The sequence below is a fragment of the Poecilia reticulata genome, chromosome 12, assembly GCF_904066995.2.
Source record: "Poecilia reticulata chromosome 12, P_reticulata-male-v2, whole genome shotgun sequence".
NCBI classification, from domain to species: Eukaryota; Metazoa; Chordata; class Actinopteri; order Cyprinodontiformes; family Poeciliidae; genus Poecilia; species Poecilia reticulata.
Genome location: NC_088841.1, coordinates 24004419 through 24021589, shown reverse-complemented (window position 1 = coordinate 24021589; position 17171 = coordinate 24004419). Strand labels below are relative to the sequence as shown.

The 17171-nt window shown below is 36.6% G+C and overlaps 1 protein-coding gene across 1 annotated transcript; it reads left to right on the top strand.

The window, feature by feature from the left end:
* The first annotated feature begins 582 nt into the window (after positions 1-582).
* pip5k1ba (phosphatidylinositol-4-phosphate 5-kinase, type I, beta a) lies at positions 583-16277 on the top strand. Its single transcript, XM_081613495.1, has 15 exons — positions 583-678; positions 2442-2675; positions 4336-4466; positions 5601-5718; positions 5819-5971; positions 7031-7330; positions 9714-9898; positions 9984-10064; positions 10574-10622; positions 10696-10780; positions 10866-11003; positions 11087-11174; positions 11900-11996; positions 12829-12899; positions 14059-16277. The coding sequence occupies exons 2-14, from the start codon at positions 2604-2606 to the stop codon at positions 12865-12867; spliced, it is 1536 nt and encodes a 511-aa protein (XP_081469621.1). The 5' UTR covers positions 583-678; positions 2442-2603; the 3' UTR covers positions 12868-12899; positions 14059-16277.
* Positions 16278-17171: the final 894 nt, after the last annotated feature.

Here is a 17171-nt window from a genome sequence, read left to right as displayed (position 1 = left end):
TTAAGAACAGCATACTCAGAAAAAAAGAGGCATTACTGGAAGGCAAATATTGTATCTACATTGTTTAAACACTGCAAAAACACAACATCTTACCAAGTATTTTTGGTCTGGTTTCTAGTCAAAATATTTCAGTACAAACTAACTTACAAGTAAGTTTTCAGAAAGGTAAAGTAGATAATAAGTAAATAATTCCTTAATTTAGATTTTTAAAAGGTGTTAGTTCCACTGGCAGATTATGTCACTTATAAAAACACATTTTTTCCAACATTATAAAAGAAATAATCTACCAGTAAAACTAATACTTTTTATGAATATGAAGGAATCATTGACTTGAATGTCTATACTTTGCTGAAAAGTTACTTGTTATGGAAAAGTTATTTATTTTAAACGTACTGAAATGTTTGGACTAGAAACGTCACCAAAAAGAATTTAGTAGAGAATTATTTGGATTGCAAGTGTCTTTTTTTATTTGTTATGTGTTTGACTCAGTTATTATTATTTTTGATTTGATCAACCTTGTTCTTAGATTATGCTCTCTCTCTCTCTCTCTCTCTCTCTCTTCACACCTGCATCCTGTTAGCCAATCAGCTCTCAGTATTTAACCTCCTCTCTCTTTCACTCTCATACTCTCTGCTTGTTGTTTGTTTACCTGCTGTTGCTCCATATGTCTCCTCATATGTAAGTTCTTGTTTATTTCTCATTAAATTCACTTTTACTTCCCTCTTAATCTGCTACACCATCTACAGACCAGATTATCAGCCAGGAACCTAAAACTCTCACTGGTAATGTTTTTATGAACGGTTTATTTTTCCCCGTCACGTTTTTCTGCCTTGAATATCAATAAGGAAACTAACGTCAAGCTGTGAGAACGGATCCCTGAAAAACGTTGATCTTTTTCTTGACGACCTCGTCGACCCAGTTCGCCTCCTCGAGTCAAAACCACAAAACCACATCCTGAAGCAGAACCTTAAAATAAACGGCTTCTCTGGTCGTCTGTGCTGCTTTCTGCAGGTTTACTCATGGCTCCAAATCATCTAATCTGAAAAATGCTTTTAAAATGTGTTGTATTAAAGTGTCTCTTGCATCAGACACCAAAAGAAACATAAAATGAGTAGAAAGTGGTATCATTACTTCTGATAGTTTAATTATGTTTAACTAAATGAGTTTGTAGCCAATTCAAAAGCAGCTGGAAAGGAAAGGGTTAAATGAGGATTAAAATGCAGTGAAAAGTGATGGAAATTATCACTAATTCACATTATTTTTAAACTACTTGGTGCAACTACAGAAAATGTTTTGTGTTTTCTGAAACTAATTGGGGAAAAAAATTGTAAATATCACTACAAATATAATCTATAATCTGGGTTCAGTAATGCATGAGACGAGTTAATAGCTTTACCTAATTAAATAACTGATCCAACTCAAGAGTAGCTCCACCATCTTATGAAGCAGATCTCCATTTCTGCTCCAGATGAAACAAACTTTAGTCTCTTAAGGTGAATAAAAACTGACAAGCAAACAAAACTCTTTATTTTGCTCCAGATGAAAAACAGAACTGAGTTTTTGCAATATAACAAACTCCTTCATCTGCTTATTTCAGCTTTGAATCTACAGAAAACAGCTGGCTAAGCTAATGCTAGTTAGCTAAGCTAATGCTATGTTACTATGAAATTACAGTAGCCATGTGTGGATTTGGTGAATGAAATAAAAACAAACTTGATGCTGGAAGGTTTTCCAGATGTTCATTTAATTTTCAGGACTGATTCACTATTTACTGGAAAAACAGTTGCTAGCTAGTGGATGTTAGCATTTACTGTCTTACAGGATCTTTTCACTCCTTTTTTATTATGCAAAAACGATGCAAAATGTTGAATAATAAATAAAACTTAAGAGTTCAAGAGTAAAATACATGCATAAAAAACAAAATATTTAACATAAAACAAATTATGATGCACCTATTAGCCAGTAAACTTCACAACTTCTCTCTTTCTGTCTCATTCATGAATACTTAGCTTTTTCTGCTAGATCAGTCGAACAGAGCTTCTCTTCTCCAACATGCTGACCTCATCCAGAATCTGGATTTGAACCCAGAACTTTCAGAGCCAAGAACACAGAGATGAGGAAACCTTCTCAGTCATGAACAAGCATTGTGTTTCAGGATCTAAGCTGTAAGCCCTGATTGCTGCTCTTTGTTATGAAAGTCGGAGATTTTTGTGTGTGTAACAGGTTTTGCAATCCTGTTTAATTGGGACCAAGGGTTACTGTGGAGGATTCTGGAGCTACAGGCTTACAAAACTGAGAAGTACCTCAGAGTTGAGGAGCAGCTCAGACAGAACAGCCTGTAGACGCTCAGGATCCATGCAAGGAAAAATAATTAACATCGTATTTTGGTTTCTACAAACCAAACTGATAATTATCTTTATGCAAACGTCTTCTCTCTACAGGAGCTGCCAGCTGGGGAAATGAAGATTCCATGAAGCCCATCAGTCATAAAGCTGTGCATCGTTGGGTCATTCATTAGTGAGCGCAAATAAAACAGGAAGTCAGTGAAAGTTGGAGGAAGAACAGCTGAGCTTCCCTTTGATTCAGTTCTCTAAAGCCAAAAGATGTCAACAGAGACGGTCGACGAGGACGGAAGAGGAACCAAAACCTCTAAAACGTCAAAGGATCACAAAAAGGTAAGAAAAACATACCCTCATTTGTCAAATTACTTCTGGTTTTTAAACTACTGTTTCAGAAATATTTAATCATTGACAGTATTTTTAATGTTGAAATGTTAGGTGCAACTTTCTCAAGTTTCATGTGAGAGTCGTTTATCACTGCAAATGTTTTAGTATCAGACCACAATATTTAAAAGGTTTAACCATGACAATGACATCACTTTACTCTGGTTACAAGATTTCAATCAATAGACTTTCATTAGATCAGATAATCCATTCAGTCCCACAAGTGAGAAATTTAAGCCGCTACGGAAGAAAGTGGACAGAACAAAAGAATAACAGGAATTATAACACAGTGCAAAAAAACACCGGACTAGCTAAACTAGAAATTTAAAAATGTCAATATATTCTACTTTGGTGTAATCTGCAACAGCTGCATAATCATTAAAAAAAGCTAAATGTCTGAAATATCTTTACAAAACAGTTTTGAATCCATGATACAAAAAATATTAGGACAGTTCCTGCTGCTGTTTGTAAATAATAATTGACCTGCTGGTGAATCTGGACCATTTTTACAATGAATGCTGACGTTATCATGATTTTCAAAACTAATCTCAAGCAACCTCATAATATCTTGTTAAAATTGATTTTGAAAGAGGAAGTATGTAAATGTTAGATTTCTCACCAAGACTGCAGATCTTTGTAAACTGGAGAGTTTTTAATCTTGACTCCTAATTTTATAGTATTCTGGTGATCTGTGTTTTATTTTATTGTTTTTTCCCCTTTTAGGTCAAATAAATATTTCTGGGGGTTTCCTAAGCCAATTAAGATCTCACAAAAACAGTATTTTCCAAACTTTGTTGAATCTATTAACTGCCCTAAATCAAACGTAGTTTCCCTTCATTATTTTGAGTCCTAAATCAGTGCTGAACTTTACATTTCATTATTTGTTAGCAGCACTTGCTAGAGATATGGACGTCTGCTTCAGTTGTCCAGAGTTCAGTTGTCCACTACAGTAAAAGCTAATAATTTCGTAGAGTTTCAGTATTTTACATGTGTTGTCAAATGTGAAATATTGTGAAGAACTTTCTCTTTTTTCTCATCGTTCATGCAAGCTAGCTTTAAAACGCTGCTAGCTTTATAAAGCTGCTGGATATAGATGGGTGTCACTTTAAAAATACGAACAAATTGACACAGATATGATCAGATTACATGCTGAACTAGTCCAGTGTTTGTGGAGAGGAACATGATATTGTGTTTTTCCCCGAAATGGATCTAGGCTATTTACACCAACATTCAGCTAGCAAGAGGTGCTAACAGTTAGCGGCTACACGCTAACATAATTCCAAACAACAACACGGGCTCAGTGTGAGGCTGAAAGCGTTAAAGGTTAAAACATCCGTGCATTAGTTTGTTTCTGAGGTCACCGCCACCACTGAACATGTTTACACGCTAATTAACACGAAGCCAAGTGCAGCTGAGGGAGTCAACAGTCATTAACATGATTTATCCCGAGGGGAACGTGCTAATCCCGACACTTTTAACTAGACCAAATGTTAACACATGCCAAATATAGCCTGTTCGTGACGGGGAAGTGTAAAGGTTATGCGTGGAGACAAGAAAGAAGTAATTAGTTTCTTCTTTTTTTTTTTAAATTTCTAAATGTGTTTTCTGTCAGCCCACACCAGAGGCCCTGAAAGGAGCCATCCAGCTGGGAATCGGTTATGCTGTTGGAAACCTGAGCTCCAAACCCGACAGAGATGTTCTGATGCAGGACTTCTCCGTGGTAGAAACCGTCTTCTTACCCAGGTAAATATTTACATACAGTATAAATGGGGATAAATCAAGATATTTTTAGTGCAGGAGTGGAATAATAGCTAGTTGGTGTCTCACATTTTGTTTATCCAGGAAATTTGACTTTCTCCTCATAAGATTGAGAATAGTTTGAGCTCAGTTAGCCTCTCCTGGGTTTCATTAAGGGTGAAAGGGCTCACCACCCAGGGCAGCACATCCTGTGGAGGCGGCTGCACTCTGGAGAAGTTTTATATTTGTTAAATTGATGTAGAATGGATTAGCATGCAAACTGATCAAACATGGACTGAATTAATGCTTTATTTGCTGTTGCATAGTCTCGTAATGAAATAATCTGCCTGTTAATTTGTCCATTGGAGGGGGAAAAAAAGCAAAATTATTATTTTAAACAATCAATTGAGGTAAAGCCTCTAAAAGATTAAACTTCCTGTTTCTCTGAGGTATAAATAAGACTTTCTGTCCTACCATCTCAAACATAAATTAATAATTTGATCAATACTACTGGGACTTGGATTACAGATACACTACTGTTGTGTCTGACATGAATATTATGTGTGCAAAAACAAAATATCAGGACATTTTAGATTGAAATCTAGTTTTTCTGTCAGAATTATGAAAATGGGTGTTTGAGCTGAATAATAACCCATAATATGTGGCAGAAATGATTCACCATGTGAAAAAATCAACTTTATTAGTGAAAATGAAACATTTGGCCATAATGTTGTCCAGATCTAATGACGAGAAAACCTGTTGGGTGAAACTGAAAGGTTTAACTCCAACCTAATGAAATGTTATAGTTTCTGTCCTGCTGGTTTCCAGTTGTACAAATGTTCCCAACGTGCGTCCCAGTGATTGTGGCACAATTTACTTTTTAAGAAATATTTCTGAATATTTTTGTTGCCAAAACCTAAATCTTTCAACGGAACAAATGAATGGAGGAAAACACACGTCTACACAAGGTGTTGGTTTCATTTGACAAAAACAAGCCGTCACTCTTGGCCAAACATTATCTGGAAACGTGATGCCAAAGAAAACACTTTAGCAATACTTGGTTTACCCTCTGACTGGTCAAACAGCCTCACCAGTTAACTAACTAACTAACTAACATTTTTTTATTACTATTATCTCCAGTGATGGCAGCAACCTGACTCCGGCGCATCATTTCCCAGATTTCCGGCTGAAAACGTACGCGCCGCTGGCCTTCCGCTACTTCAGGGAGCTGTTTGGGATCAAGCCTGACGACTATCTGGTGAGCTGAAACCATGTCAAGCTGTTTCGTCACCATGGTGATGTGAGTTTCCGTGCAGCTGGTTGCGAAACTGTCTGACTGTTGCGTCACTGCGTCTCAGTACTCCATCTGTAAGGAGCCGCTGATAGAGCTGTCCAACCCTGGCGCCAGCAGCTCCTGGTTCTACCTCACCAGCGACGACGAGTTCATCATCAAGACGGTGCAGCACAAAGAGGCCGAGTTTCTGCAGAAGCTGCTTCCTGGTTACTACATGGTGGGTGGCTGAGTCACACGTTTCCCAACAGTGACATCACCAGACGCTCGTCTTCCCACAGAGCGCTCTGCACTTCTCTGACACGTGAATCTTCTAGATCACATATAGAACCAGAATAAAAACTAAAAGCCGTTTTAGTTTTTTCTCTCAAGGGAAAAGAAATACTGAAATAAATGCTTGAAAGTGTAACTATTATGCTTCCTTGAACAGATTAGAATCGGTCTATGGCCTATACAAAACATGTTTATTACAATGTTAGCTGAAAATAAATCTTAGATAATGAGATTTCAGCCGTTTTAGGGCGACTTGTCACTTTAAATCCAAATAAGCTGTTGCTGGCCACGCCCCCTAACTCGGCTTTTAACACAATGGCTGTAAACAGATGCACAATTATACAACTGGACATCTTTGAAAAGCAGAAGTGGAGCCTCCTGCATAACTAGCAGTGGTTTCTGGATTCAAGTCAACAACTAAACACTTGTCTCTTCCAACAGCCATGTTGCTTCGCATACAGCGATAAAACCAGGTGATCAAATATCCTGGAACTCTATTGGGGTTGCTAGGTAACAGGACAGAGTTCCCCTGGGGTTGCTAGGTAACAGGACAGAGTTCCCCTGGGGTTGCTAGGTAACGGTCAGTGCCTGCTGATACTTTACATTTGGAGGGTTTTTGAAACTGATCATATATTTAATATGCAGTTACATTTTTATAAGTTAAGATTCAGCACCACGTCAAAGACGGTGCAGAACCAACTTTTATTTCATTCTCACATAAAAACATCAGAATTTCAAAAGTAATGTATAATAAACACAATCATTCAGTTATGCATATTAAAAACACAAAATCTTACAAATACAACTGGGATCAGAAGGATCTGGGTAGCATTTCTTTGGTTTAAATAAAATAAATCATCATTTAAAAATGTATTTATATTTAATCAGGTTATCTTTAAGATTTGTTGTATTTTAATTTGACCAAGTGAAAAAGGGGAACAACTTGTTTAAAATAACTAAACTCCACGGCGTCTTCATGTCTCCTTCCCCGTTTGTCCTGAACCAGAATCTGAACCAGAACCCGCGGACGCTGCTGCCCAAGTTCTACGGCCTGTACTGCATCCAGTGCGGCGGCGTGACGGTCCGCGTGGTGGTGATGAACAACGTTCTGCCTCGAGCCATGAAGATGCACTTCAAGTACGACCTGAAGGGCTCGTCCTACAAACGCCGCGCTTCACGCAAGGAGCGGCTGAAGAACTCGCCCACCTTCAAGGACCTGGACTTCCAGGAGACGCACCAGGACGGGCTTCACTTCGACCCGGACACCTACAGCGCCCTGATGAAGACGCTGCAGAGGGACTGCAGGGTGAGCAGGACGCACTGCAAAACGCTACGTGTTAGATTTAGTGGAAATAACTTGATGCACTTGAAATAAAACAAATCAAACTTTTCAGCTTAAGTCAATAATTGTACAAGTAAAATAATCTCATAGTGGAACATTAAAAATTTTTAACTTGTTCCACTGATTGATTATTTTTTCATCAATATTAATGAATTATTGACGACAACAAGCTCCTACTTCTTGCTGAAAAGTTACTTATAAGTTTTTGTTTTATTTCAAGTGGACTTAGATATTTGTACCAGAAACTCGACCAACAGCTTTTATTTGTGTTGCCTGAACTGGGCAGTGTTTATATTCTGACATATTCATAAATATTACCTCCACTGATGCTGAAGGGTTAGAGAATCTGGCCCACTGTGGTCTAGTTTCTAGTTCAGATCTCTTAGTAAATGTGAAATAAAACAAAACTTACAAGGAACTTTTCAGAAAGACATGGGAGCTTATTGGGAATAAATAATTTCTTATTAAGGAATTAAAATGAAAAAGTATTGGTTCTATTGGCATTGATGACGAGACAGTTTTGTGTATTTTTCCCGCCTTGTACTTTTAACTTTTACTTCAGTCATTTTATTATGAAGTATTTCTACTCTTGAGTGAAATTTCTGGATTTTCTACCCACTGAAACTAAAAACTCACCAGACCTGCGATTTCTGTTTAAGTTTTTTATTGAAAGAAACTGATTTGGAAACATTTTATATATTTGTTGTTACTTATATGAATTATTGTCATTTTGGTTCTTAAAATACCAAAATTTCCACTTAACTTTATATTTTGGTCCATCTGAAGATGAAGTTTTTAAACTTTAAATTATGACTTGAACAGTTTTTGACAACAGCTCTAAACCTACAGCCAGTGGTTTTAGTTAGAAAGGCCTAGTCAAAGTCATAACAATGGCTGTGTTGCATCGTGTTGCAGTAGGAAAAAGTTTCCAGAATCTGCATTTTAACTTCATGTTTCCAGTAAACTGAAGGTCACGTGGTTCTAAAATACAGAAATGAAGGTTTGTGAAGACAAAGGCAGCCATGCTAACCGCTCAGCTGATCACTAATGGAAATAAATCTCAGCTTACGCAGAAATACTCATTAGTGAATCAGCAGCTGCAGCTTATTTCCACTATCGGCTCATTTTACTTGCTTGTTGTTCCATCAGACCAAACACTCAAAGAAATTGAGTCTCAATCATCTTATCGGTCCTCAGCGGGTTTCGCTCTTTGCTCCTCGCTAAGCCGATGATCGCCGCACAATTCCTCTCTTTGATGACGTTATGCAACCCAGCAGAGCAGCAGGCTGAGCCGACGTCTCTGCTTCTGTCCGTTTCACTAAACAGAAACAACAATGGCCACTTGATTAAGGATTAGCACCTGACCAGTCTGTGTGTTTGGTAACTCGGTGTGTTCAGAGGCTTACGGCGTTCTGTACTTTCTGGTTTAACCTTTTTAAACCTTAATACCAGCTTACATGAATATCAAAGTTCATTTTCTATCTTTTTGAGCTAGAAATGCTTCAAACAATACTTTAAAAAGTCACATTTCAGCAATTGTAAGGACTTCACTCTTCATCCCTGTTTAGTTTTTTTTTCTCTAAACTGTATGATGTAATATTCTATACATCTAAAGTAGCTCTTCACAACCACATGCTAATAGCTAAATTCTGCAAATTCACTCTAAAAACTCTTACAACTTCTTATTTTTAAAGTTCAAACACCAAATACATCTTAACATTTGGTGCAGGGGAAACTGACTTGGCAGAAGCTAACGGCTACAAACATGGCTAATAAACTAGATTCTGATCAAGCTAACGGCTAATCAGAGTCAAGCTAACAACTGTTTGCTGTTAAGCTAAAAAGTACTAATCAAAACTTTGGTGTCAAGCTAATGGCTAACCAGTGTTAAGTGCCTTAGTGGTTCTGAATTTAAAATGCTGTTTCAGGAAAATTGTAGATTTAAAAACATGACATTTCTGCCAAAAAACTCAGAAATTTTGAGAGGATTTTCAGAAAATTTCTAGAAAAAACAAAAAAAGACCTTCAAAGTTTGAAAAGTCAAAAATTTGTTGGACAAAAAAAAAACTAAAAGAAATTGAGATTAATCTCAGAGATTTTCCAGACAAATACACAGAAATTTCTGGTTTTGAGAAATGTAACATTTTTGACGTTTGGAAATTTTCTGAGTTGCAAAAGTTGAAAATGTAAAACTTTTGAAACTCCCTTTTTTTTTTCTAGGAGATTTCTGTTTTCTGGCAGAAATTAACGTTTTTTTTTTTTATCTACAATGACCCAAAGAACAATCTTAAGAGTCTTGTAGTTTGTGGCTGGTATTCAGTTCTTCTCCTTATTTCTGCCCCCTCAGGTCCTGGAGAGCTTTAAGATCATGGACTACAGTTTGCTGCTGGGCGTCCATGTGCTGGACAGGAAGCCGCTGAGCAGAGGGAACCGCTGCGACAGCCGGAGAGGACAGAAGGTCCTCTACTCCACCGCCCTGGAGTCCATCCAGGGGAACCTGAAGGACCCGGAGCCGGTGGCCGACGACGACACGTCAGCAAACGTCTTTCTAAAAAACAGTCATTCTCTAATCAAACTGGAGATGAAATGTTTAAATAATGGTCTCTTCTCCCTCCAGGCTGGGTGGGATTCCTGCCAAACACAAAGATGAAAACCTGCTCATCTTTTTGGGAATCATTGATATTCTGCAGTCATACAGGTAACAAAAAACCCGACGGCAGCGAATCAGATGGAAAACGATGAGGACAGTTTTTAGATTAGTCTCAGAAATTTTCAAAAAAGAAACCGGGAAATTTCTGAGTCTTTTTCAAACTCCTACACTTCCAAGTTATTTTTCTTAAAAAAAATTACATTTATCTCAAAATTTGCAAAAAAAAATTCTTGCAACTTGAAGCTTAAAACACAAAAATTTCCACTTTTAAAACTGAAATTTTCACTTTTTCTTCAACACACCAATTACATTAAATTATTACTATATATTTTTTAGCAGAGAAAAACTAATGGAATCATTTGGTTGTCCTTTCAGCAAATGTCTTTTCAATTAATAGGTTATTAAATTAGTTGATTAGTCAGATTAATCATTTCTGCTCTATTTATATTTTCATTTAAAACTTTTTTCTAATCCGTTAAAATGGATCTTTAGGCACTTTGTATTGTTTTTCTGTTGAAATTTGATGCATCTTTTCTCGTTTCCGTGTTGTTTTTCAGGTTCATTAAGAAGGTTGAGCACTCCTGGAAGGCTCTCGTTCACGACGGGGTTCGTTTGTCAACCTTCCGTTTTACCCTCAGGTTCACACAAACGTTTTGTTTGACCGTCTCTCTGCTTGCAGGACACCGTATCGGTCCACAGGCCCGGTTTCTACGCCGACAGGTTTCTGAAATTCATGGGAACGACTGTTTTCAGGAAGCTTCATCGTAAGTTTAGCCTCCTGCTTTTGTTTATCCTCCGTTTGAAGTCGGTTTGTGTTTCATGAGTTTGTGTTTTCTGTTTCCATATCAGCTTTAAGGGGAGCGTCTTCGAAGAGGAAGAGGAGTTCGCTCCATGCAGGCAAGTCGGCGTCTCAGGAGTTTCTGTCCACGCAGAAAGAGAAGAAGGAGGAGAAGAAGGCGCAGAGCCTGGACAACCTGGATGGAAACTGTAAATTAAACTTTACCTCTATTTTAAAAAAAATATTTTTCTTTCTTTCATCCCTTCTGATTCACTTTCTGGTGCTTCAACAGTTTACAGTTCCTCCAAACAACCAGATCTTCTTCCCAAATCTGCTCTGACTGAATCCATCCGAAACGACGAAGAGGAAACTGAAAACGGGTACTTTGTCTCCATGGCAACCATCTTACCTCACATCCTGTTGTTTTCAACAATAACAGGAAAAAAAAAAACTTTGTTTCCTGATATGAAAACCCCAAAATACGAAATACTGAACTCTGTTCACCTGACTTTGATGTAAAAATAATTTTGAAATCATTTTGAGACGTTTTGCATCTAAATTTGTTTTAAGCAGATATTTTCCCCTAAAATGCACCGATGTGGGTAAAGTATCAAAACATTTCACTCAAGTAGCAAGAAATTACTCAAGAGTAAAAAAGAATTTGGTGAAAAATCAACTCATAAAATGATTAATGATTTAATATTTAAAAATTACATAATCAAACTCACCCAAATCTAAAGTTAAATGTGTATTTTGGTGTTTTAAGAACCAAAATGACAAGAATTCATATAAATAGCAAAAAATCAAGATAAAATTTTTCCAAATGGTTTTCTTTCAATAAAAAAAAAGAAAACTTTAAAACCTGCAGGTCTGTCTGGTGAATTTTTGGTAACATGTTTTTTTTTATTCAGTGGTTAAAAAAAATCCAGAAATTTTTAGTCACGAATAGAAATACTTCATAGTAAAATCACTCAAAGTACAGCAGTATAAATACTACATTTATTTAATCTATTGTAATTGAGGTGATATACCAACTTATTACCCAACTCTGAAAATGTAAAGTGCATAAAAATCTAAAATGTTTTGTTTTTCCCGTCTGTCCCAGTGAAGATCGCCGGGACTCCAGCTCCACTTTAGCTCTGGACGATCCGCTGCCGTCGCTCAGCAGGAGCCAATCAGACTCTGAGCTGGATGTTTACTTGGTATGAAACGTTTTTATCCACAAGTTACTGATAATAAACACTATTTTTAATAGATCTGTGTTCATTTTAATGGAGGAAATTTAAATGACATGTAGTTTTCAGAATGTTTCACAAGAAAACGTTTTAAAAATGCTAATCAATCAATAAAACATAAGAAAAGTGATGATGGTTAGTTGTGCTAACCAGAAAACATGTAGCATAAGCTAATGCTAATCTACTAATTTCAAATTATATCTACCTTTGAAACACAACAACCCGTTTAATTTTAACATGCTACAGTGATGATTTTTTCTCTTGTTTTCAACTGTCTGTTTTTTATTTTGTACGTTTCCTGTTTTAAATAAAGTTAAACGAGAGGAAACGGGACTGCTGCTTAAACGGTGTTCGCCATCTTCAAAATAAGAGCGTGAAAGTAGACATCTGTCTGCTTGAAGGATTCAGTCAATAACCGAAATTTAAACACGAATGTCAAACATTTTTCAACTTGGTTCACAAAACTGCCAAGAAAATATCCAGAAATATTAATTTACTGGAAGCTAGGTGCTAAACTTATTGAAAGTTAGCTTCACTATTAGCGTATTAGCAGAAGTGTGCCCATCACTGTCTATTATTATTTATATTAATAGTATTATTAAAATATTAACTTTATTGTTATACAGGAGAAAAACCTCATATTTTTATAAAGACGTTTTAGTTCTGAAATGCTTTTTAAATTATTTTGTATTTGGTGTAGTTTCTCATATTTCTTACTTTGACAGATTATGACCAACACCTTTAAAGCTAAATAACATCCTACATTTCCTTACACAATGTGGCCTTAATACATTTTCAGCCTCACACAGACTCGCCCAGGCGACCCAGCTGGAGCTGAACACGCGTTTGTGTCACAACATCCATAAAAATGTAAGCATTAAATTACATCTGGAGACATTTCCATTCACTTTTTTTTTTTTTTCTTCTTCTTTAAACCGGAGACGCAGAGGGACTTCTGGGGATTCGGTTTTCCCTTCATCAGACGTTCTGGGGCAGGAATAGAACCCCGTAGATTACACTCGGTGACTCATGATAAGTGAGCTCCCCTGCAGCCATGAGATGTTACTGCTAATGACACGACTTCATCTTCCTGCTCATCGCTCGCATGCAATTTGTCTCATCGTTAAAATACTTTCCCACTTGATGGTTGCGGTTTCAAAGGGTCAAAAGTTCCCGCTGTCATCGTCCAACCTGAGTGACTCGGCTCAGACTTTTTCCCTTTCGCTCTCCATCCTGGGAAAACCTCCGTGAATTCGCTTACATAACCATCAAATCCTCATTCGGGCTTATATGGCGCCGTTTTCCAGCCCGTGTTGAGCAGACGTCCGACTTAATCTGATCTCAGAGGCTCAGGCGGAGAAATTCAACAACTGGAGCACAAGAGGCAAAAAAGTCATTTAGTTCACATAAACTCATTTATATGCTGGCCTTGGGGTAAAAAATGTAACCCAATTCTTTATTTTCCTCCACTTTTGAATCTATTTGAAACCAAAATAAATATTTCCGCACATTATAAACAATCAAATAACCTATAATACATTTTATGACAAAATGTCAAATTAAATCATAAATTTTATATAAACACTGAAAATACTTTAACAGTTAATCTGCTTAGTTTTAAGATAAAATAAATTAAGGTTTATTTTTGTTAAAACAGTCATCTTGTAGTGTAAAATAACACAAATACCCAGAATTGGTAAGTTAAAAGTTGAAAATGTTTAAAAACAGGAAATATCTAATGTGTAGGAACAAATATGAGCCACCAGGGGGCGACAATGCACGTTTGTAAAAACTGATCTTATTTTTATAAAGATAATAAATGTAGGATTTTTGCAACAATTTTTAACAGAACATACAAAAGCCAAGAATTTACATGTGACAAATTACATTAATAAATACTAAATGCATATAAAAAGCTCAGTTATGAGACGCATAGGGTCAGGCAGGTGGAAGAGTAGGTGCTATTTTTTTGTCATTTGTGTTTTTCCTGAAAAGTATTAAATAAGAATGTTTTATTTTTCTTTTCCAGTGAGGAAGGACAGTTAAGACTACAGCCTGCCAGCGTCACTCTGAGCCGCCATCATCGTCATTTTCTGTGTTGCCATCAATGTGCCAAATCACTGTAGATCCATTATTATCCTATTAATAGAGGGTGTTTGTGAGGTTTGAGATCCACTGTTCAGACAAAAAAACACTAAGCTGCCACTGCTTCTTCCTCTCTCACTGTTGTTCACTGTGCTGGCAGTAAATATTTAATTTTCACTTTGTTCTCTTTTGCTTCTTTTTCTTTGTTTTACTGTAAATATACAACTTTCTCAGCGGCTGGATCCCTGAGGACAGGAATGACTTTCCCAGAAAGTTCAGATGTGATTCTGTTACCTGTAGTAACACAGTGCAGGTTGGACGGCTATGTTCTTACATAACGTATTTCAATTAAGAGTTGTGCTCTCCTACACTTACAGTATCATGCAAAACTTCTGATGGCACTAAATAATGCTGATTAAACTTTCCCTGAACTTACTACTTCCTGTTCTGGAGCTTAGAAGAGGCTTCCCTGAGACTTTTGCTAGAAACCTGTCAGATAATTTCCTGAAATTTATCGGTTATTGGCTTAAAATATTTCTGGAACCCATTATGCAGGATCCTGGAATGGTTTTGGGACCTATGTGGTACTTTCCATGGGACTTGCTAGGCACATCTCTTTAAATTACAAGTATTTTTCTTGTAACTTACCAGTTATTTCTTTGGGAATGGACCAGGTACCAACCTGGAATGTTCTCAGAACATACCAGATACATTTCTGGAAAATACCTGATACTTACCAGTGATTAGCCTAAGACTTTTCTGTAACTTGTCCTGGAATGTTCCTAAAACCTTCCTCGCAACTTAACAAACATTTCTAGAAACCATCATGTTCTTTCCTGTAACTTACCAGTTATTGGGCTGAGACTTTCCTGGAAGTTACCAGGTACCAACCTGGAACTTCATTTGCACGTACCAGATACTTTCCTGGAACTGTTCTTAGAACTGGAAACTGCAGGTACTGTACTGGAACTTTCCAGGTGCTATCCTGGCATTTTCATGGAACCTACTGGCATTTCCCAAGAATCTTTCCTGTAACTTACCAGTTACTGGCCTAAAACCTCTCTGTAGCTTATCAGGTGCTGTCCTGGAAACCATCACGTAATTTCATGTCTCTATCCTGGAATATTCTCTGCACCTTTCCTGGACTTAACACACATTTCTAGAACAAAAATAGCATTTTCCCGTGACTTACCGGTTACTGACTTAAGATTTCCTGGGACGCAACATTTTATTTCCTGAACCTCATGAGATGCTTTCCATACATTTACCATCCCTGAACTTGGCAAGTCTCAGAGTCTGATGGAAATGTTGAAGTCAACTATTGGTGTTGGTCTACTGGGTTTTCTAAAGACCAGCTGTGTAGCAACATTAGAGCAATTTGAGATTCCTTCTAAAGCTTTATGGACAATCTGATATTTTCCAGCAGGACCTGGTACCGGCCAAGACCGCTAAAGATCCCAAAAGCTAGTTCAGTGATATTACTTTGCTTGATTGGCCAACAAACAGACCTGAACAATAAGGACCATGTAAGATTGCTTAGATACTCGGAAGTTAATATAAAAATTCAGGGATGAATAAATAATACCACCTGTTTCCTTAATTTGGAGATATTGGTCTGTTGGCATGCTAAACATTAGCATAGAGCCTGGTAGCATATGAACACAGATGTACTTCTTTGTGATATTAACTAATTGGTAAGTCTCCATGGTAACACCCTTATGTCCAAATATTGCTTTGAAGGTAACGGGTAAACATTAGCATGTTAGCATGAAATGCTAATTTGTTAGCTACAAATGCTGTAGGTCTGAGCTTAATACAGTAATAGAAATATTAGTTTTTAATTTCCTGGAACATGTTGTACAAACTTTCATCAAGACAGAGCCTTTAATGCTGTTTTTAGATATTAAATTGTCAAACTGTGTTGTCATAGTAACACTTTACAGGCACAGTCTCATTTTACCTACAGCGAGGAATAAACATTGTCAATATATTTTTGATTATCCAATAAAAGCTGATTGTTTAAAATGCCTTAAACAAATTTGGATTTTATGTAAAGTTTTTTGTCTGGCTTTAGTCCACATATTGTTTAAACCAAATGTGTTTTTCTGTGGTTTTTAAGACTACAATTGTAAATTTCTGGAAAATAAATTAATATTTAAAGTCCTTCTGTTTATCTGTGATCTCTTTTGTGTTCGCTTGTATAATCAGAGAAATTAATCTTTTATAGTGTGAAATTATATGACTTGAATTCTGAGTACCAAGCATAATGCTGATGGGTTTTTAAAAATTAGTTAATAAATTACTAATAACCACTGTTTTCATTAATTTAACATTCAGGGCCTCTTTGATTAATGCAGTGACTTAAAAAAAAGTGAAAGCTTATAAGAGGTGTCCAAAATGTGGCCCGGGGACCATTTGTGGCCCTTTTATTAATTTTGTGTGGCCTCCAACCACAATTCAGAGATTTGCACAAATTTGTCCCTCTGATTCTTTTTTTGTGTCACAAAACATCCAGTGAGTTTTTACTCTAAAACAGACTTGGTCACACCAACCCCTTACATTTTGCTAAATGCATAGTATGGTAGGAGATTGTTGAGAAACATTTTATAGACTTAAAATTAAAACTACTAAGCCCAAAAAGTTACATTTCTATAAACATTATGTAAGTAAAATTCATTTCACAATACTATTTTTCTTACAGTAGAACAGGGAGTTATAATTGGTGCACTGCAAAAACACAAATATTTTTTGTCTAGTCTCTAATGCAAATATCTTAATTCACTTTAAATGCGACAAAACTAACAAGTTTTGTCTCATTAGTAAGATACATGTTTGTTTTAAATGAGTAATTCCTTAATATTAATTTAAAAAAGTTCTATTTCCACTGCCAGATATTTTCACTCATAAGATATTTTTCCCATGTTGTAAAAATAACCAGACTAAAATTTTATTACCCAAGAATGATATTGTGTAGCTCAGGCTTTGGTTTCTAGGCGACGGGCAGAATTCCACTGGGGTTGCTAGGTAACAGGTCAGATTATTTCACTTGTAACAAAG

Bases quoted from the DNA above. Each gene is read 5' to 3' on its own strand.
- pip5k1ba (XM_081613495.1), top strand. From the start codon at position 2,604: ATGTCAACAGAGACGGTCGACGAGGACGGAAGAGGAACCAAAACCTCT. The intron at 5,719-5,818 runs GTGAGCTGAAAC...ACTGCGTCTCAG, and splicing joins TCAAGCCTGACGACTATCTG to TACTCCATCTGTAAGGAGCC. The intron at 11,004-11,086 runs GTAAATTAAACT...GTGCTTCAACAG, and splicing joins GGACAACCTGGATGGAAACT to TTTACAGTTCCTCCAAACAA.